The sequence below is a fragment of the Ranitomeya imitator genome, chromosome 2 (assembly GCF_032444005.1).
Source record: "Ranitomeya imitator isolate aRanImi1 chromosome 2, aRanImi1.pri, whole genome shotgun sequence".
NCBI lineage: Eukaryota > Metazoa > Chordata > Amphibia > Anura > Dendrobatidae > Ranitomeya > Ranitomeya imitator.
The window spans coordinates 340,578,094-340,600,398 of NC_091283.1; the positions used below are offsets into that span (position 1 = coordinate 340,578,094).

The 22,305-nt window shown below is 43.5% G+C and overlaps 1 protein-coding gene across 1 annotated transcript in view; it reads left to right on the forward strand.

The window, feature by feature from the left end:
- The window catches only part of LOC138663673 (oocyte zinc finger protein XlCOF6-like), a 70,698-nt gene extending 53,534 nt beyond the window's left edge, over positions 1–17,164 (forward strand). The window contains exon 7 of the mRNA XM_069749960.1: positions 11,418–17,164. Coding sequence (XP_069606061.1) covers positions 11,418–12,850 — 1,433 coding nt within the window. The 3' untranslated portion in view covers positions 12,851–17,164. The remainder of the gene's footprint in view (positions 1–11,417) is intronic.
- The last annotated feature ends 5,141 nt before the right edge of the window (positions 17,165–22,305 follow it).

The window sequence follows — 22,305 nt, forward strand, 5'->3', positions numbered from 1 at the left end:
GTCTCAACCTCCATTACATGAATTCCGAGTACAACAACATCATACAAGTTCCAAACAAAGAATATAGAACACACATAAAAGTAGTGAAACCCCTAGAGGCCACATGAACATATAACATATTGCTACATCCTTTCTCTTTTAACTAGAGGAACAATAAAAGATACTAAACTAATGTATACTATGACAAAGTTAGAAATTAACCTAGTACGTCCAGTTAGATATAATCTTTGAGGTGCGCCGGCTTTTTGCTAATTCTGCCAGCTCTGGTAATATAAGATGCGTCACTTTCTACATCTGGTACATCTGGTAGTTCTTCTGATATTGTCTGTCTCTGGCCAGAGTCCTCACCCTGAGGGTCAGCTGTCACTGTTGGTGCCTGACTTGTACTTGCTGCCTCGTTGTCTTGGGTGTCTGGATACTGTTCAAAAGGCCATGAATCATCTCTTTCTTGCGTTTTCCTCAAATATCTTCGATTCCTCCTTAGTCTTCTTCCGTCGTCTGTTAGAATTTCGTAAGACCGAGGTCCCAGTTTCTGGACAACCTTTGCCTTTTGCCAGTGTTTGACAAATGTGGTGCTTGGCTGCAGCCGAATGTTGTCATTTCTCTGGAGCTCAGGCAGATCCTTTGCAGATTTATTGTAATAGAAAGCTTGCCTAGCTTGATTCTTCTGTAATTTAGCTTCGATGTTTCCCAGCAGCTTTGGCTCTAACAGATGAGACGCAGTTGATACTAGTGTCTTTGTACGCCTACTCATGAGCCTCTGTGCCGGACTGCTGTCTAGGCCTTGGGTGGGTGTGTTTCTATGATCCAGTATAGACAGATATACATCAGCACCCGCCTGGTTTGCTTTCTGCATGAGTCTTTTGGCCGTTTTTACTGCTGACTCTGCTTTCCCATTACTCTGAGGATATCTTGGAGAAGACGTCTGGTGTTCAAATTCCCATTTCTTACTGAAAGTTTTGAATTCTTCCGACGTAAACTGTGCCGCATTGTCAGAGAAAACGATATCTGGAATGCCATACCTGGCAAAATGGGCCTTGAGTTTTTTAATCACTGTTCTCGCCCTTGTGTCCTGCACCAAATCAACCTCCCAGAAGTTAGAGAAATAGTCCACTGTAATCAGGTATTCTTTGTCATTCCATGTGAACAAGTCTGTTCCTATTTTTGACCAAGGCCTATGTGGAATTTCATGAGGTTGCAATGTCTCCTTTGGTTGCTTATCATTGCAGGATGCACATATTTCACATTGTGCTATGTAATTTTTTATGTGGTCATTCATTCCTGGCCAATAAACTGATTCTCGTGCACGACGTAGGCATCCTTCCATGCCTAAGTGAGAAGAGTGCAATGTCTTCAATATGCCTCTTCTGAGAACTTCAGGTATAACAGCCCTGTCTCCTTTAAAGATGATTCCTTGCTGCACTGACAATTCATCTCTTATGTGGAAGAATGGTGAGACTTCCCTCGGAGCATGCTGCTTGTATTTTGGCCAGCCCTGCAAGATGACAGTCTTTAAACTCTGGAGACTTTTATCCTTCTCTGTAAAAGTCTGGATTTGCTTGACCTTTTCTTTTGACACTGCAAGGTAGTTACACATATTGATGGTTTCAATGTCTTCCTCCTCATCATTTGTGATAGGAAGGTAAGCTCTGCTTAGCGTATCTGCAATCAGTAAGTCTCTTCCTGGACAGTACCCGATGTCAACATCATATTTCTGAAGTCGCAACAGCATGCGCTGTAGTCTCTTTGGGGCATTTAGTAATGGTTTCTTTGTAATGCTCTCCAATGGTTTGTGATCCGACTGCACTGTTACCCATCGACCATAGGTGTACTGGTGAAACTTCTCCATCCCAAATACCACAGCCAGTAGTTCCTTCTCAATCTGCGCATATCCCTGCTCTGTTGTTGTAAGGGCTCTGCTTGCAAATGTAATTGGCTGTTTGTTCTGCATTAATGTGGCTCCAAGGCCTTTTTCCGAGGCATCACATTGTACCACCAGTTCTCGATCTGGATCGAAATACTTTAGGGTTGCTGTATCTGCAATGGCATTCTTTACTGCTCGGAAAGCTGTCTCCTGGCTTTCTGTCCATTCCCAGCGCACATCTTTGTGGGTTAGCTGTCTCAGTGGCTCACACATGTCTGACAGATGTCTGCAAAATTTTGAGAGATAATTCACCATGCCCAAGAATCGTTGTACTCCAGAAACATCAGTAGGGGTAGGCAAATCTTGTATTGCTCTCACCTTTTCAGGATCCACTTTGACCCCAGTTGAAGTCAGTTGATGACCAATATAGGCCACTTCTGTCATTTTCTTTTTTTTTTTCCAAACTGTATTTATTAAACATTTTCAATTAAACATTTTCAACATTAGCATATCAACATGCAAACATAGGTACACGGAATTACCTCTCCCTTTCCGGTAATACAGAAGCCCACTATTAAAGACGATAACTATTTTAGCGATCCAGTTTGCAAGTTAAAGACAAAGTGCCTCTCAATCAAGGTAAACATAAGGCTAAAGACATAGAATTCAACATGGAAATACAATACGAGTGGACTACCACTCTGTAACTAGATAACCCCAAATGGTGAGAGAGGGGAAGTAATAGCTAAAAAAAAGATGAAGAACAAAAAAGAGGGGGGAGGGGTCAACAAACAGACTAGGGAAAATCAAGGAGAGGGGGGGGGGAACACACGACTCCGCATTACGCCCAGTGTGTTATTTAGGAGACAAGTCCGCTTACAAGGGTGCTCGGTCCGCTACCGTCCGTTCCAGGAACCATGTAGTTGTGCAGAAGCATTGTTTGAGCCTCTGTTGTATATGCGTTGGAAGGATGGGTATAAGTGGCTGCCATAGTTCAAAAAAATTTTGGGTTTTTAGTTCTTTCTGAAGGGAAGCCTCCACCCAATCCATCCTAAATAGGAAAGAAAGTTTGTCCAGAAAGATCCTCAATGTGGGCACACTAGGTGCCAGCCAGGTTTGTAAAATCGTTTTCCGGGCCGAGGCCGAAATCATGTACAAGAATTTTCTACCAGAAGTGGAGATCACAGCCCCTTCATTAGTAATGTATCCAAAAAGAGCCCAGGCTGGGGTGAGAGCCACTCTATATGGTGTATGCGTATGAGTAAATACAAGTATGCGTTGCCAAAATTGTTGGATTTGTGAGCAAGCCCACAAACAATGGAACATGTCTGCCTCGGCCTCTCCACACCTGGAACAGATAGGACTCGGTATATTACCCATAAGAAAGTTGCGCCTTGGCGAGATATAGGATTTATGCATAATCTTCAACGCCATTTCCCAGTAAGATGTAAACGGTGTAAATTTAAGAGTGTTCCTCAACATTTGTAAAATCAGAGTAGGTGTTAATGACGGGTCACAGAGCTGCCACTTCATTATTCCTGTGGAATGTTCTTCCCTCTCGGTCTCAGTTCTTAGGAATGTATAGTAGTCTGACACAAGCCTTTTTGTCAGCCTGCATGCGATAAGTTTGGTTATCAGCTTATCCTGCCAGTCATTATCACTGAAACCTCGAGTAACACTCGTCACATAGCTCTGTAGTTGCATGAAGTGGAAAGGATGTGTACCGATGAAATCAAATAGGAGTGTCGCTTGGTTGAAGGCAAGGACCTTTTTGGAATGTACATCCACTATGTCTCCCACCCTGCCCAGGCCTAGTGTTTGCCAAGCATGAAAAATGTAGTGTGCCTTCCCTGCCTGAAACCTAGAATTAGTACAAAACGTCTGTGCCAGCGACACCTGTGATGATAGCTTTAATCTACGGCGTATGATAGCCCATGACCGCCAGATTGTCATAAACAGAGGATTGGCTCTCAGTTCCTGGGGCACTAATGTGTAGGGCTCGTGTAGTACGTTTACCAGTGACCTGCCTCCCACTAGCGACGTTTCAACCGCCAGGGCTGAGTATATAGAGGTACCCTTCAACCAGTCTCGGAGAATTCGCATGTTTGCTGCCAGATTATATAAGTTAATGTCTGGGAAATTCACTCCGCCACTGGTTCGGGTTTGTGTGAGGGTGTGGAATCCTATTCTGGGCCTCTTCCCTTGCCAAATAAATCTGTGAAACAGACGGTTAATATTATGTTCATCCGCTGGTCTCAGATAAAATGGCAGGACATTGAATAGGTATAATAATCGGGGAAATGAGATCATTTTTATCAGATTTGCCCGTCCTATGAAGGACAAGGTGAACTTTTCCCATGCTGTCAACTCATCCTGTAATGAGGTGATGTATGTCTGCAGATTAGTTTTGTAAAGTTTTGCCGGGTCTCTCGTGATCTGAACCCCCAGGTAAGTCAAGGAGTGAGTCTTCCAACGCAAGGAGTGTTCCTGTGACCAACGTGGTTCGGAAGGCCCAGAGAGCATCATTGCCTCAGATTTACCAACATTTATGGTGAAACCCACCAACGCCCCTTTCTGTTTTATTGTTCTAAGGAGCGGGCCCAGAGACTCCCGCGGGTTTGACAAGAAAATCAATAACTCATCGGCAAAGGCCACAATCTTAAGTTCTGTCGCCCCATATCGTATGCCCTCAAGACCTGTCCAGTCGTGGAGATACTGTAAGAGAGGGTCCAAAGCCAGGTTGAACAATAAGGGCGATATCGGGCATCCCTGTCTGGCTCCTCTTTTCAAATTAATCTGAGGAGACATCAAGTTGTTCACCCACAGTCTAGTAGCCGCGCCACGTTGAATATTCTGTAGGAATCCCAGGAAAGTCTCTCCAAAACCCCTGTATCGTAGTACTGTATTTAAAAATTTCCATGAGATCGAATCAAACGCTTTCTCCGTGTCAAGGCTGAGAAGCATTGTCCGGGGATAATTTTGTTGTTTGGCCATAACCGTAGCCGCCACCGCCAATCGGACCCCCAAGGTCGAGTGTCGTCCCCTCGTAAACCCCAATTGAGAGGGTGTCAATACCTGTGGTAGAAATACCTGCATTCTATTCGCCAGTATCTTAGCTAAAAGTTTGTAATCCACATTCATTAGTGAAATAGGGCGAAAGGAGGCTACATCAAGGGGGTCTTTATTTGGCTTGGGTATAAGAATTGTGTGGGCCTCATGAAAGCCCTCCACCACCTCTCCTTTAAGATAAATATCATTGAGTATATCCACTAGGATAGGGGTAATATACGGTTGTAAAAGCTTATAATATTCTATGGTCAGACCATCAGGTCCCGGAGACTTATTATTGTGGAAAGATTTAATCGTTGATTGCACCTCCTCAATGGTTATCGGGGCAGACAAGAAATCTCTCTGCTCTGCTGTTATCTTTGTGGGCTCCACTGAGGAAATTAAGTCCCATACACCCTGGGAGTCATACGGTCTCTCTTTATAAAGTGTGGTATAATATGTTATAAACGCTTGTTGTATCTCAAGTGGCGAGGTGACCAGTCGGTTACTTTCAGGTTGTTGAATCTGGAGAATTGTGCGCTTGGAGGCATGCGGCTTAGTCAGGCGGGCCAGTAAACTACCCGTCTTCCCCCCCCATCTATGGTAATGATTTTTCGTGAACTCTATATTCCTGGTTGCTTGAGCGATAGTGAAAGCATCTAGCAGTTGTTTAGCGGAAAAGTAATTTTGTTTATTAATGTCTGTAGGGTCTCTCAAGTACGCCTGGTGTGTGGTTAGCAGGTCAGTGTGAAGAAGATTATACCTAGCTCTCCTTTCCTTTTTTTGATGTATCATGTATGAAATGACATGGCCCCTCATGACGGCCTTAGATGTGCGCCACATCAGTGAGGTATCCGAAGATGAGGACATGTTATCGTCCAAAAAGTTGTTCCAGTGGATCTGGAGGAACTGTTTGAAATCCTCTGAGTTAACCAAGTAGGATGGAAACCTCCAGGGCGCCAAAAAGCCCCTCGGAGGCTCCATCCCCAGTTGCATTCTAATTGGCGCGTGATCCGATATCATGATAGTCTCTATTGTGGTTTCTGATATCCTTTCAAATAGAGCTTCTGCTACTAGGAAGTAATCTATCCTAGAATGGGTATCATGGACCCTCGAGTAGAATGTGTAATCCCTTTCCGTGGTATGGAGCACTCGCCACGGGTCACACAACCCAGTGTGTTGCATAATCTTTAAGATGATTGAAGTAGCTTGTTTATCATGGGGAGCCGAGGAAGACCTATCCAGGTGTGGAGCAAGGACAGCATTAAAGTCGCCGCCCACAATTAAATTATCTGTACGCTTTGTCAGAATAAATTGATATAACTCTGAAAAGAAAGTAGTATTGGGGTAGTTTGGAGCATAGATATTCAATAGTGTGTATACTGTGTTTCCAATTTGGATCGCAAGATATAAAAACCATCCCTCCGTGTCTGAGTACTCATCAAGCAAGGTGTAAGGCAGAGAATTCCCCAGCAAAATCGCCACTCCGCGCGACTTGGAAACAAACGGCGCTGTATAGCAATGCTGAATCCAAGGTGCTCTCAAATTGTTATCATCCCCTTGCCTCCAGTGAGTCTCCTGTAAGAAGACCACATCGGGCTTCAGCCTTTTTAGGTGTGTGAGGACCCGTTTGCGTTTAATCGGGGAATTCAGGCCCGCCACATTCCAAGACACAAAAATGTATGGCTGTGTATTAAGTGTTATGTTACTCATCCTACCCCAGTCCTGGGCGTCTCAAAATGCTGAAAATCCTGCCTCTGGATCCTGTGCTCCCTGTCCCAGCGAGCAGGACCCTCCAGGAAGTCGGTAAGGCACACGGAGTCGCGTGTTGGCGGGGGGGGAAAGGGGAGTCCACACAAGGGTAAAAACAACATAAGAACAAACCTATGATAGAAAAACATCAGTTATAACATATTAAAACATTAATTTGAAGTCGTGAGCATACAGGGCAGAATATTGCAATAATCTCAAGCTAGATGCTTAACACCCTATAATTTCTCCTAGCCAGTGTCCTCTTGGCGAATAAGCCAGATAGGAGCACACAGGCGTAAATAATTTTCTCTTGTCCGAGACCTGTTTTGAAAAGTCCTGAAAAATTAAGATCTTGAGACCTCGGACTGAGACATTGCGTTTTTGTCGATATGCTCTAAGGATTGCTTCCTTAGACACGTAGTGCAAGAATTTGGCTATTGCAGGTCTCGGTTTTTTGTTGTCTGCTGGCATGGTGTCCCCTATACGGTGAGCCCTTTCAAGCAGTGGGGGGTATTGTGGGAAGGAGAGTTCCAGAGCTGCAGGCAAATCTTTGGTCAGGAAAAGAGTAAGGTCCTCTCCTCTGATGGTTTCTGGGATACCCACAAATCGTAGATTATTTCTTCGGCTGCGGTTTTCCAAATCATCATTGTGCTCCCTCAGTTGCTTGATTTCCTCCTGTTGTTGTGCAAGCATCCGATGGAGCTCTGCGGTTGATGTTTCACATGTCTGAGTGCGAGCCTCCAGGTTCCCCACTGTATGTGATAGAGTCGTGACCTGCGCCAGCACTGCTGTGATTGAGTCCCGTAATTCATCGAATTTCTTGTCAAACATGGGCATTAGAATACGTGAAACATCCAGAGCCAGAGTGTCGGCTTTGGTCTGCCCTGAGTTGTTCTGGGGGTATACTTTGGCAGATTGCCCAGATGAGGGCGAGCCTGTATCTGCATGTTTAGGAGGTGATGGAGTAGGCTAAGCCATTGTCTTGTCCTTGCTGGTAAGGTCTGTGGTCTTTTTTGGTGGTTTGGGTGCCATATTATACACAGGTACTGTAAGAAACTTTTCCATTAGATTAGCAATATCAAAAAGATGAGACTTATGTGGCGGCTTCGGAGAACTGTACGACCTTCTACCCCATGTCTCTGCTCACGGAACTTCAAATCATCTAACAAAGGGTTACAAAACTTTCCATTGCGTGGATTATTACTGAACTCGGAAGCACTTTCAGTTCATTCTGGTGAATCACATGCGGCCCTGTAACAGTCTCTGAACAGTGCAAAAAAGGTTGTGCAGCAACCGGTACCACAAGGGTTAACAGATCCTCTGTCAGACAGTGATCAGGCAACAGTCATGCAAGCAGCACGCCCTCATCAATAACTCCTGCAGGGATTAAGTTTATAATCACTTTTCTACACACAGCCCCCACCCCAGCGAATCTGCTCCACAGTGAGTCCTGTGCGTGTGATGATCTTATCCCCCCCCAGCCACAGACTGATAGCTGATGCGTTAGGTGACTTTCAGGCAGAGGGGATTAGCACAGTCTTCACTGTCCTGCACCGGGTAGCTCTCCCGTGAGAGGAGGGGGGAAGGGTCCAGTCTGTCCGTACACACTACCCCCGTCCAAACCTCCAAGTGACTCTCTCCTTTGTGCCTCCTTCAGGATTAAGTCCTTGTTGGGGGGAGGAGGCGCTGCAGTCTCTCCGTCGTGTAAGTCTGGGAACCCCGCAGAACAGTCTCTGCCTCACTGCAGTGACGGACGATGTAGGAGGGGGAGGGGGACAATGTGCTCACAGTTGTTGCAGGTTGTACAGTCCTCGGCAGGCACACAGCTCCAGGGAAAGGGCACTGTCAGGCTCCACTCCTACCTGCTTCCAGCAGCTGCCGGGTAGTGCAGCAGTTCACCCCGATGGTCGGGTCTTCCAGGCCCCTAAGATGGCGGCCATCTGCACCCACGATGTCTGTCTGCTGGTACTTCTGTCATTTTCAATTTGAATTTGTCCAAATTCAGCTTTATGTTTTTTTCTCTGCATCTGTCCAAAAATTGTATCATCTTCTGATCGTGATCCTTGATTGCAGATTCCATATTTTCACCTTCTCCCACTACTAGGATATCATCCGCTATTGTCTTCACTCCAGTAAGTCCTTCCAAAGCCTGCATCAATTTCTGCTGGAATATCTCTGGAGCAGGTTTTAGTCCCATGGGCATTTTCAGCTATTTAAAGCGTCCAAATGGTGAAGAAAATGTTGTCAATAAACTTGAATCTTCAGTCAGGGCCACATGCCAGAATCCATTTTTTACATCACATACAGAAAATATTTTAGCCTTTGATAAATCTGGTAGAACATCATCTAATGTTGGCATTGGGTAATGATTTCGTTTCAGCGCCTTGTTGAGTGGCTTAGGATCAATACATATTCTTAACTTGCCCGATGGTTTCTGCACTATGACCAAACTGCTGATCCAATCTGTGCTCTTATGGACTGGTGCTATCATGCCTCTTCTCTGTAGATCTTGCAGTTCTACTTTCAGCGGTTGCATTAAAGCTACAGTCACTCTTCTTGTAGGTAATCTGGTGGGCTGCACTGTGTTGTCAATTTCTAGCCTATATTTACCTTCAAAGCATCCATCACCTTCAAATACATCAGCATACTCTGCTTTTATTTTCTGCATGTCCAAGTTGTGCTCTGCATTTAGTTTTGGATTTTGTATATCCTGGGCAACTTCAACAGACATAATGTTCTGAGACTGTACTTTTATTAAGTCCATTGCCTGAACTGCTTTTACTCCCAGTAATGGTACATGGTTGCCACCCCGTAACACGGTAAATTCAACTCTATAACTCTTTCTGTTACATGGGTTTCGTATTTTTAGCTTACATGTCCCCATTGGTTTCAGAACACTTTTGTTGTACATCACCAGTACCTTGTCAGTTGGCTCAATAGAAACCTGTTTGTTTAGCAGATCAAATGAAATTACATTGCAGCTTGCTCCACAATCCAGCTGAAATCTAATGGGCTTCTCATCCAACAAGAATGTTGCATAAAGCTGCTTGGCATCCTTCACTACTGACTGCCCGACTACATTGACTTTCTCTGTTGTAGACTGCATTTGTAGCCATGTAATGTCCTCTGCACTGTCAGTGTCTGGTGTCACAGTGTGGAGCTGTCTGTACTGTTTGCCTCTTCCTTGCCTGCAGACAGCAGAGGAATGATTCTTCTTGCCACATGACCTGCAGGTTTCCCCATATGCTGGACACTTGGTTTTGTCTCTCTTATGTCTTTTCCCACAATACTTGCAGTGGACAGTGTTTATAGGGTAGTCTGGTCCTGTCTTTCCTTTCATAGATACTGCATGTACCTTGTCATCATCATTCTCACTGGTGCCTGCCATCATCTTCAGGCTGTGCTTTGTGAGCTCAGCAGCCCTGCAGATTTGCATACATTTCTCTAAAGTCATGTCTTCCTCTCTCAGTAATCTTTCTTTGAGATGACTGTCCTTTATGCCACACACCATTCTGTCCTTGATTAGACTGTCCCTGATCTCTCCAAAGCCACATGTTTCTGCACGTCTCCTCAGCTCTGTCAGATATCTGTCCACATTTTCACCATCCTCCTGATGTCTTGTGAAAAACTTATATCTTTCCACTGTCTCATTCTTCTTTGGGTCACAGTGTTTATCAAATGCCTGCACAATGTCTGCTAGGAGGAGGTTGTCTGTGTCTGGGAGCAAGGTGTGCGCTAATTCTCTGCCATTTTCCCCAATTAGGTAATAAAGCAGCTTTACTTTCCGTTTGTCATCAGTGGGGCCCACAGTCAGATCCACATACAGTGTAAACTCTTCCTTCCAATGTCTCCAAGTCTGGGACAGATTACATGAAGTGACATCCAGTCTCTGAGGGGGCTTCAGACCAGTCTCCATTTTTCTGTACTGTCAGGGAATCTGTACTTACAGTTGCAGTGATCTGTGCAGTTCCAGCCTCATATAAGCTCTAAGAATTTGCAGGTTCTGTGCCCGGCTGCCACCATGTTCTGTTTGATGAATCCTGTCATAAATCACACTCTGTGAGTATCTCCAGGCTCTTCATTCACATCATGTCTCAACCTCCATTACATGAATTCCGAGTACAACAACATCATACAAGTTCCAAACAAAGAATATAGAACACACATAAAAGTAGGGAGACCCCTAGAGGCCACATGAACATATAACATATTGCTACAGTTGAAGTGTGAAAATTGCACATTTGCTATTTTATTCCAAATACATGGATGCTAAATGTGGTTTGGGCACACTGCAAGGCTCAGAAGCGAGGGGGAGATTTTACTATGGGAGAGCAGATATTGCTGAATTGGGTTATGGAAGCCTTTTTGCTTTTCAAGAGCCTTTGAGCCACTATTAATATGGAAACTTCTGTTTTTCCATTGACAAATGATGGACCTGAGTGGGGACTTGTTTTTTGTGAGAGTAGAAGTTTTTATTGGTATTATTTTCACCTACATAACATTGTTTAGTGGCTTTTTATTCCATATTTGTGAGGCAGAATGAACAATGAACAAACAGTTGAGCACCACACTCTACTGGTTCATGCTATGAGGTTTTTTTTATTAGACTGTGAACTGCCATTGTCTTGTGAATGCAATATTTTTTTTACATAACTTGCCATTTTTACAGACAATTTAAGTAGACATGGTAAAAAAAAAAAAAAAATTCAAGGATATTTTACTCATAAATAATAATTGGTTTTATTCTTGGCAGATGACTGTACCAGGAGATCAGAAGGACAGCTGACATCTTCAATTTTTGAATCAGATGATTTTGAGATCAAACAGGATTCTATTGAAGAGAATGCCATTACTCCAGATATACCATCATCCCTTCATAGCAAAGATCAATCATCTGATCCTTTGAAACAGGTCATGTCTTCTGATTCATTACCGACTGCTAAGGAAAATCAAACTCACAAAATAAGCATTAAAAAAATAAGAAGAAAGAAGCCATTTTCACATTCAGAACATGGAAACAGTTTTCCCTTCAAAAAGTGTTTTCTTAAACATCAAAAAATTCACACAGCGGATAATAGATTTTCTTGTTCCATTTGTAGGAAATTTTTTAACCGGAAATCAAGTCTTGTTAGTCACAAGAGAACTCACACAGGGAAGAAGCCTTTTTCATGTTCAGAATGTGGGAAATGTTTTAACCAGAAAGCTCATCTTGATAGACACAAGAGAACCCACACAGGGGAGAAGCCATTCTCATGTTCAGAATGTGGGAAATGTTATACAGACCAATCAGGTTTTAACAGACATCAGAAAATTCACACAGGGGAGAAGCTTTTCTCATGTTCAGAATGTCTGAAATGTTTTAGCCGGAAAGCGCATCTTGATAGCCACCAGAGAACCCACACAGGGGAGAAGCCTTTTTCATGTTCAGAATGTGGGAAATGTTTTAAAAGTAAATCAGATGTTATTATACACCAAAGAACCCACACCGGTGAGAAGCCTTTTTCATGTTCAGAATGTAAGAAATGTTTTATCCGGAAAAAGCTTCTTGATGGTCACCTGAGAACCCACACAGGGGAGAAGCCTTTTTCATGTTCAGAATGTGGGAAATGTTTTATCTGGAAATCATCTGTTATTATACACCAAAGAACCCACACCGGGGAGAAGCCTTTTTCATGTTCAGAATGTGGGAAATGTTTTAACCTGAAAGCGTATCTTGATGGCCACCAGAGAACCCACACAGGGAAGAAGCCCTTTTTATGTTCAGAATGTGGCAAATGTTTTAACCGGAAAGCTCATCTTGATAGACACCAGAGAGCCCATACAGGGGAGAAGCCATTCTCATGCTCAGAATGTGGGAAATGTTTTAACGAGAAATCAGATTTTGTTAAGCACCAGAGAACCCACACAGGGGAGAAGCCTTTTTTCTGTTCAGAATGTGGGAAATGTTTTACCCGGAAATCGTATCTTGATGGCCACCAGAGATCCCACACAGGTGAGAAGCCTTTTACCTGTTCAGAATGTGGAAAATGTTTTACCCGGAAAGCGTATCTTGATGGCCACCAGAGAACCCACTCAGGGGAAAAGCCTTTTTTCTGTTCAGAATGTGGAAAATATTTTGTGAAGAAATCATCTCTTCTTCGTCACCAGAGCAGTCACACAGGGGAAAAGTCTTTTTCATGTTCTTAATGTGGGAAATGTTTTGCTTGGAAATCAACTCTTAAAAGGGAACCTGTCACCAGCAAAATGCTATTAACCTGCAGATAGGGGTGCAATCTGCAGGCTAATTGCATTACTACTTGATTAGTGCCTATAGATAGCCGAGCGCTGCGGGAGGAAATGAACGTTATTCCTAATAGCATTCAGTTTTAGTGAAAGGGGCGTCGCTGGTGCGGTTTCATTCACCACTCTGAGGCTTTAACCGTGCCCCCGGCCAGACTGACACTGGTTCTGCATTGGGACCGGTGGCCAGTCAGTGTCGGGGTGCAGTTATAGCCACTGCTCTGTGTACTCAGAGCGGTGACTGAATCAGTGCTAGCACCGCCCCTCTGACTGAAGCCGAATGCTGCCAGTGATAATAATGTAAATTTTTCCCAGAAGTGTTCAGCTGCATGCAGCCACTGGGCAAGTTAGTAATAAGGCTTGAGAAAGGGAAAGGCCCCCAAAATCTCGCCGCAGGTGTATATCCCTCACCATCGGTCAGTATCTCTGCTTTCGTGCTCAAACTATGGAAGTGCAAGTCTGCAAAGAGATCACCCACACCCAGGATCTATCTGCAAGTGGGTAGCTTACTTAATTTTTGCAGAAAAGCACCCCTAATGTATAATATTTACCCCACCATGCTTAAAGGGAAACTGTCACCCCCAAAATCAAGGGTGAGCTAAGCCCACCAGCATCAGGGGCTTATCTACAGCATTCTACATATTTTTTTGCCTCTAAGAGACACTTTTAGCAAGAAAAAATCTTGCTCATAATTGAGTATGTAATGACCAGGCCGAACGTTCCCTGCTATCCACCCCCACACGGGGCCTGCAGCCGAAGGCATAATGACACACACCGGTCTCGGGGATAGCAGTTGCTTTTACTTCAGCAGGAACAGGAATTATAACTTAGGACAAATAAGGAACAGTCTCTCAGGGGTAGTCCATAGCAATTACATTGTAGATTGTAAGCTCTCACGAGCAGGGTCGTCTTATTTTGCTTTAATTATTGTATTGTTAACGTTGTTACTTATGACTTTTGTGTTCGAAACTGTTAAACTGTAAAGCGCTGCGGAATATGTTTGGAGTACTGTGTCCAGTTTTGGGCACCGGTGCTCAGGAAGGATATAATGGAACTAGAGAGAGTACAAAGGAGGGCAACAAAATTAATAAAGGGGATGGGAGAACTACAATACCCAGATAGATTAGCGAAATTAGGATTATTTAGTCTAGAAAAAAGACGACTGAGGGGCGATCTAATAACCATGTATAAGTATATGAGGGACAATACAAATATCTCGCTGAGGATCTGTTTATACCAAGGAAGGTGACGGGCACAAGGGGGCATTCTTTGCGTCTGGAGGAGAGAAGGTTTTTCCACCAACATAGAAGAGGATTCTTTACTGTTAGGGCAGTGAGAATCTGGAATTGCTTGCCTGAGGAGGTGGTGATGGCGAACTCAGTCGAGGGGTTCAAGAGAGGCCTGGATGTCTTCCTGGAGCAGAACAATATTGTATCATACAATTAGGTTCTGTAGAAGGACGTAGATCTGGGGATTTATTATGATGGAATAATAGGCTGAACTGGATGGACAAATGTCTTTTTTCGGCCTTACTAACTATGTTACTATGTTACTTACTAACTATGTTGGCGCTATATAAATAAAGATTATTATTAATTACAGTTCACATTTAGAGATGTGATTGGGGTCTGGAGCTTTCAGGACAGTGTCTTTTGGTAGTATACAGAAGGAGGTAGACGCAGCAATTAGAGGTTACAGACCTGTACTCGGGGTACACTCCACAGTGTGTCACGGCACGTGCACAAGTACTTATAGGGGAATGTAAAACAAATGTGGTAAATCCAGTCAGAAATACTTTAGAATGATGTCTGTATAGGTTAGAGAGGGAACCCATGCTCTTAGGCCTGCAGGAGATCTTGTAGTGAAAATCCTCCACGTGTGTTCTGCTCTCTCTGAAGGCATCCCTCAGACTAAAGAACATTCTAGACTTGCCTGGAAAACAGCTCCTCCTATTGACCATGTGACTAGGAGCTGGCCAATAGGACACTGAATTCCCGTCTCAGATCCTTACTAAACAATAATTATGAGTCATTGTACACTTTCACCATTAGATGGCCCCAGAACACAGCAAATGAGAAATGCATTGCATCTAAAATGGAGGTGACTAGAAATGGAGAATTACAGCTCACAAACGCAGGGGATAATATAGAGGGGCACTTAGAGAGTGAGCTGCAGTGTACAGAAGCTACTCACTATCCAGGATTACTTAAAGGGAAGGACACACTCTGGACTGCACGAGTGGAGGTCTACTAAAGAAGGAAATATACAGGTAATGTAAAGCAACACCAAGGCAAGCATACTCAGGTATATGGGAGAGCAATATGCAATAAACAACTGCAAAACATGAAGGTGGAAGAGCCTGTGTGGAATAGAGTCTCTTTCTGTTTCCGCAATATACTATAGTCCATATGAAAAGCTCTGGTAAGGCAATTTAGTGGCAACAAACAGTCCATAATAAGTCCATGGCTGCATATGAAAATAATGCAAATAATAAGCAAAGTGCATGGTATTATTCAGGTGCAGAGGAGGAAACGTTACTAAACTAACTAAATATACACATGAAAATGGATATGTTTTTTTAGTCTCTGTAGCGGGCTGGAAATGTGTCTATTGTGCTTCGCTCTGAACGCCTCAACCTTTGATCTTCCTCTTGAGCAGGAATGAAACAGTCTGCTGGTTCAGGTGGGATTAGCAAAGGAGCAACAATGAGCAGGAATTGAGATGGGGACATATTGATAGCAGGGGAGGATAAATTGATAGGTGAAAGGTGACTCTTCCTCTTTGGGTTGTCAGTGTGGGGGCTCCAAGGTAGGAATTGGTGTGTAGACCGGCATGACTTGTGGAGGAGGTGAGGACATCACCAGTAGATCCTCTTTGGTACATAATTTCATGCGGCTTCTGTGCACCGTCTTTGGCGCCATTCCGGGTCTCTTCACCTCATATACATCGGACTCTGGATATATGAGAGCTGTAATTGTGTAGGGCTCTGTTTCGCAGAGTGAATCGAGTTTCCCTGTATGGTGGCACTTCTTTAGCCATACTTTGTCTCCAAGGTGAAGTGGGGAAGCATTAGCTCTTTGATTGTAGCTCTCTTCCTGTCGATGGTGAGCTTCACCCATGCGGTGATCGACGATCTACTGGGCTTCATATTTCACAAGTTTGTGGCAGAGAAATCCAAAAATAACTGTGTAGAAATAGTGTCAAATGATACTTCTGATGTTACCAGGACTGACTAATGTGGAGATTGAACAAGATGTGAGACACGTGTCTGTAACAGCTACTGAAGGTGACCTTGTGTCTGATGACATAAAAAAATGGAGGAAACATGGGAGGAGATATAAAAACTGACTTACAAAGGCCACTAAAACTATTAGACAACTTAGAAGTCTCAGAGGCCCAATCCAAATTAAAGTTAGGAAAATCTGTTAAAATTATGCAAAAATGAAAGATAATTGTCCAGATGTTGATGTTCTTCAAAAATTAAGGATTGCTCGGAAAAACTGAACATTTACATTCATGTCCATATCTCAATGGTTGTACAGGTTGTACAGAACTCTCATTAAAAATGTCAAATCTATGAAATACGTAGAAAATTACACATTTGTTATAAGCCTATCAAATGATTCAAAAGTCCACAGAATTTCATAGAAAGGGTTAAAAATTCAAAGATCAGATCTCTCTGTAAAAAGACATATAACAGGAATTGACAGACAGAAACAGGTGATTTCTGAGAGACATCATGGGGGTAATAAACTGAAGACTCAATTATCTGAGCTCTTCAAAGAATCCACTAGTTTAAAAATGGGAATGATAAATAGAGCTTTTGAGGACATTTTTGGCCGAGAAATAAGATTTGGTTTAGGAAATGGCTAAAACTGTAATTATATGTTATATCAAAGTGTTATACCAAGTATTATTTAGTTATTTGTAATTATATTTATAGAGTATAATACTGTAGTTCCATAGTTTTTGAAGATATACAGTATATATACAGTGGGTACGGAAAGTATTCAGACCCCATTACATTTTTCACTTTTTATTTTATTGCTGCCATTTGGTAAATTCAAAAAAGTTATTTTTTCTCATTAATGTACACTCTGCACCCCATCTTGACTGAAAAAAAATAGAAATGTAGAAAGTTTTGCATATATATTAACCCCTTAATCCCATATGACGTACTATCCCGTCGAGGTGACCTGTGACTTAATTCCCAGTGATGGGATAGTACGTCATATGCGATCGGCCGCACTCACGGGGGGAGCGCGGCCGATTGTGGCCGGGTGTCAGCTGACTATCGCAGCTGACATCCGGCACTATGTGCCAGGAGCAGTCACGGACTGCTCCTGGCACATTAACCCCCAGCACACTGCGATCAAACATGATCGCAGTGTTCGGCGGCATAGGGAAGCATCGCACAGGGAGGGGCCTCCCTGCATGCTTCCCTGAGACCCTCGGAGCAATGCGATGTGATTGCATTGCTCCGAGGGTCTCCTACCTCCTCCTCCCTGCAGGCCCCGGATCCAATTTGGCCGCAGGGCTGCTTTCGGGTCCTGCAGGAAGGAGGCTTGCAAGTGCCTGCTCAGAGCAAGCACTTGCAAGCATCCCTGCAATGCCTGTCAGATCGCTGATCTGACACAGTGCTCTGCAAAGTGTCAGATCAGCGATCTGACCCCATAACATGATGCCCACCCCCCGGGGCAATGTTATAAAGTAAAAAAAAAAAATACTCACATATGTGAAAAAAAAAAATCCTAAATAAAGAAAAAAAAATAAATATTGTTCCCATAAATACATTTCTTTATCTAAAAAAAAACCGATAAAAGTACACATATTTAGTATCGTCGCGTCCGTAACGACCCGACCTATAACACTGTCCCACTTGTTAACCCCTTCAGTGATCACCGTAAAAAAAAGAGGCAAAAAACAACACTTTATTATCATACCGCCGAACAAAAAGTGGAGTAACACGCGATCAAAAATATAAATAACCATGGTACCGCTGAAAACGTCATCTTGTCCCACAAAAAACGACCCGTCAACGAAAAAATTAAAAAGTTATAGTCCTCAGAATAAAGCGATGCAAAAATAATTATTTTTTTCTATAAAATAGTTTTTATCGTATAAAGGCGCCAAAACAGAAAAAATTATACAAATGAGGTATCGCTGTAATCGTACTATCCCGAAGAATAAAGCTGCTTTATCAATTTTACCAAACGTGGAATGGTATAAACGCCTCCCTCCCCCACAAAAAAAAGAAATTCATGAATAGCTGGTTTTTGGTCATTCTGCCTCACAAAAATCGGAATAAAAAGCGATAAAAAAAGTCACATGCCCGAAAATGGTACCAATAAAAACGTCAACTCGTCCTGCAAAAAACAAGACCTCACATGACTCTGTGGACCAAAATATGGAAAAATTATAGCTCTCAAAATGTGGAGATGCAAAAACTATTTTTTGCAATAAAAATTGTCTTTTAGTGTGTGACAGCTGCCATTCACAATAATCCGCTAAAAACCCGCTATAAAAGTAAATCAAACCCCCCTTTATCACCCCCTTAGTTAGGGAAAAATAATAAAATTAAAAAAAAAATTATTTATTTCCATTTTCCCATTAGGATTAGGGTTGGGGCTAGGGTTAGGTTTGGGGCTAGGGTTAGGGTTGGGGCTAGGGTTAGGGTCAGTGTTGGGGCAAGGGTTAGGGTTGGGGCTAGGATGAGGGTTGGGGTTAGGGCTACAGTTAGGGTTGGGGCTAAAGTTAGGGTTAAGGTTGGGGCTAAAGTTAGGGTTGGTGTTTGGATTACATTTATGGTTGGGATTAGGGTTAGGGGTGTGGTTAGGGTTATGGGTAGAGTTGGGATTAGGGTTAGGGGTGTGTTTGGGTTAGGGTTTCAGTTAGAATTAGGGGCTTCCACTGTTTAGGCAGATCAAGGGCTCTCCAAACGCGACATGGCGTCCGATCTCAGTTCCAGCCAATTCTGCGGTTCAGCTCTCTTTTGCACCCAATCAGGGGTTTACCCTAACATATGGGGTATCAGCGTACTCAGGACAAATTGGACAACAACTTTTGGGGTCCAATTTCTCTTGTTACCCTTGGGAAAATAAAAATTTGGGGGGCTAAAAAAATTTTTTATGGGACAAAAATTATTTTCTATTTTCACGGCTCTGCGTTATAATAAGAGTGATCATCATACTTTGAAAAGATTTGTGACTGAAACAGAACACAGACAGAGCTCATGCAGATAAAGGCATAATGAAGAATGTTTCTGCCAGACAAATTCATTGGATTAAGAGAAGTAATGAGAAAGCACTAAAATGCTCGGGTGCTCGAGCAGATTGGAATACTCGGGTACTCGACCAGAGCAACGAGCCCAATGCAAGTCTATGGGAGACCCGAGTATTTTTACCGCGATCCCCCGAGGGTCCTTTTAAGGTCTAAAAACGTCTGAAAATGATGGAAACACTGCTTAAATGACACAGGGACATCATGTGGATCACCCCTGGAAGCATTCCTGACTCCTAGTTCACAGCTTTAATCATTTTTTTCCGAGATTCATGCACTTTTTCCTGCTGCTACAAAAAAACACATTAAAACGAAACCAAAGCGGGTTTTGCTGGGAAATATGTCAAGGTACATCCTTTGCAGGTTAATGACTTGCCTGTAAGGCCAAATATTTAACCCCTTCACGCCTCAGCCCTTTTTCATTTTTTGCGTTTTTGTTTTTCGCTCTCCTTCCCAGAGCCATAACTTTTTTATTTTCCCATTAATATGGCCATGTTAGGGTTTATTTTTTGTGGGACGAGTTTTACTTTTGAACGACACCATTGGTTTTACCATGTCTTGTACTAGAAAACGGGGAAAAATTTCCAATTGTGGTGAAATTGCAAAAAAAGTGCAATCCCACACTTGTTTTTGTTTGGCTTTTTTGCTAGGTTCACTAAATGCTAAAACTGACCTGCCATTATGATTCTCCAGGTCATTACGAGTTAATAGACACAAAACATGTCTAGGTTATTTTTTATCTAAGTGGTGAAAAAAATTCAAAACTTTGCTAAAAAAAAAAAAAATTGTGCCAATTTCTGATACCTGTAGCGTCTCCATTTTTCGCGATCTCGGGTCAGTTGAGGGCTTATTTTTTTGCGTGCCGAGCTGACGTTTTTAACCCCTTCCCGACCTGTGACGCCACGTAGGCGTCATGAAAGTCGGTGCCAATCCGACCTGTGACGCCTATGTGGCGTCATGGAGGGATCGCGTCCCTGCAGATCGAGTGAAAGGGTTAACTCCAATTTCACCCGACCTGCAGAGACAGGGGGAGTGGTACATCAGCCCAGGGGTGGTGGCTTCACCCCCCATGGCTACGATCGCTCTGATTGGCTGTTGAAAGTGAAACTGCCAATCAGAGCGATTTGTAATATTTCACCTATGAAAACTGGTGAAATATTACAATCCAGCCATGGCCGATGCTGCAATATCGTCGGCCATGGCTGGAAACCCTGATCTGCCCCCACCACCACCGATCTCCTCCCCAGTCCTCCGTCCTGTGCTCCGCTCCCCTCCGTCGTCCTGTCTGCTCCCCCGTCCTGTCCGCTCCCCCCGTGCTCCGATCCCACCCCCGTGCTCCGATCCCACCCCCGTGCTCCGATCCCCTCATGCTCCGATCTCCCCTTTCATACTTACCGAGCCTCCCGGTGTCCGTCCGTCTTCTCCATGGGCGCCACCATCTTCCAAAATGGCGGTCGCATGCGCAGTGCGCCCGCCGAATCTGCCAGCCGGCAGATTCGTTCCAGGTACATTTTGATCACTGTGATAGAACTTATCACAGTGATCAAAATAAAAAAAAAATAGTAAATGAACCCCCCCTTTATTACCCCCATAGCTAGGGACAATAATAAAATAAAGAAAATATATATATTTTTTTTCCACTAGGGTTAGGGTTAGAACTAGGGTTAGGGTTAGAACTAGGGTTAGGGCTAGGGTTAGAACTAAGGTTAGGGTTAGAATTAGGCTATGTGCACACGGTGTGGATTTGGCTGCGGATCCACAGCGGATTGGCCATAGCAGTTTTCCATCAGGTTTACAGTACCATGTAAACCTATGGAAAACCAAATCCACTGTGCCCATGGTGTGGAAAATACTGCGCGGAAACGCTGCATTGTATTTTCCGCAGCATGTCAATTTTTTGCGGATTCCGCAGCGTTTTACACCTGTTCCTCAATAGGAATCCGCAGGTTAAATCCGCACAAAAAAACACTGGAAATCCGCTGTAAATCCGCAGGTAAAATGCAGTGCCTTTTACCTGCAGATTTTTCAAAAATCGTGCGGAAAAATCTCACACGAATCCGCAATGTGGGTACATAGCCTTAGGGTTAGGGTTGGAATTAGAGATAGGGTTGGAATTAGGGCTAGGGTTGGAAATAGGGTTAAGATTAGGCTTGTGGTTAGGGTTATGGTTAGGGGTGTGTTGGGGTTAAAGTTGTGGTTAGGGTTGGGATTGGGGTTACGGGTGTGTTGGTGTTGTGGTTAGGGGTGTATTGGGGTTGGGGTTGAAGTTAGAATTGAGGGGTTTTCACTGTTCAGGCACATCAGGGGTCTCCAAACGCAACATGGCGCAACCATTGATTCCAGCCAATCTTGCGTTCAAAAAGTCAAATGGTGCTCCCTCCCTTCCAAGCCCTGACGTGCACCCAAACAGTGGTTTACCCCCACACATGGGGTACCAGCGTACTCAGGACAAAATGGGCAACAACTATTGGGGTCCAATTTCTCCTGTTACCCTTGCGAAAATAAAAATTGCTTGCTAAAACATAATTTTTGAGGAAAGAAAAATGATTTTTTTATTTTCACGGCTCTGCTTTATAAACTTCTGTGAAGCACTTGGGGGTTCAAAGTGCTCACCACACATCTAGTTAAGTTCCTTGGGGGGTCTAGTTTCCAAAATGGGGTCACTTGTGGGGTGTTTGCACTGTTTAGGCACCTCAGGGGCTCTGCAAATGCAACGTGACGCCCGCAGAACCTTCCATCAAAGTCTGCATTTCAAAACATCACTACTTCCCTTCTGAGAGCCGACGTGTGCCCAAACAGTGGTTTACCCCCACATTTGGGGTACCAGCATACTCAGAACAAACTGTGCAGCAACTATTGGGGTCCAATTTCTCCTGTTACCCTTGTGAAAATAAAAAATTGCTTGCTAAAACATAATTTTTGAGGAAAGAAAAATGTTTTTTTTATTTTCACGGCTCTGCGTTATAAACTTCTGTGAAGCACTTGGGGGTTCAAAGTGCTCACCACACATCTAGATTAGTTCCATGGGAGGTCTAGTTTCCAAAATGGGGTCATATGTGGGGGAGCTCCAATATTTAGGCACA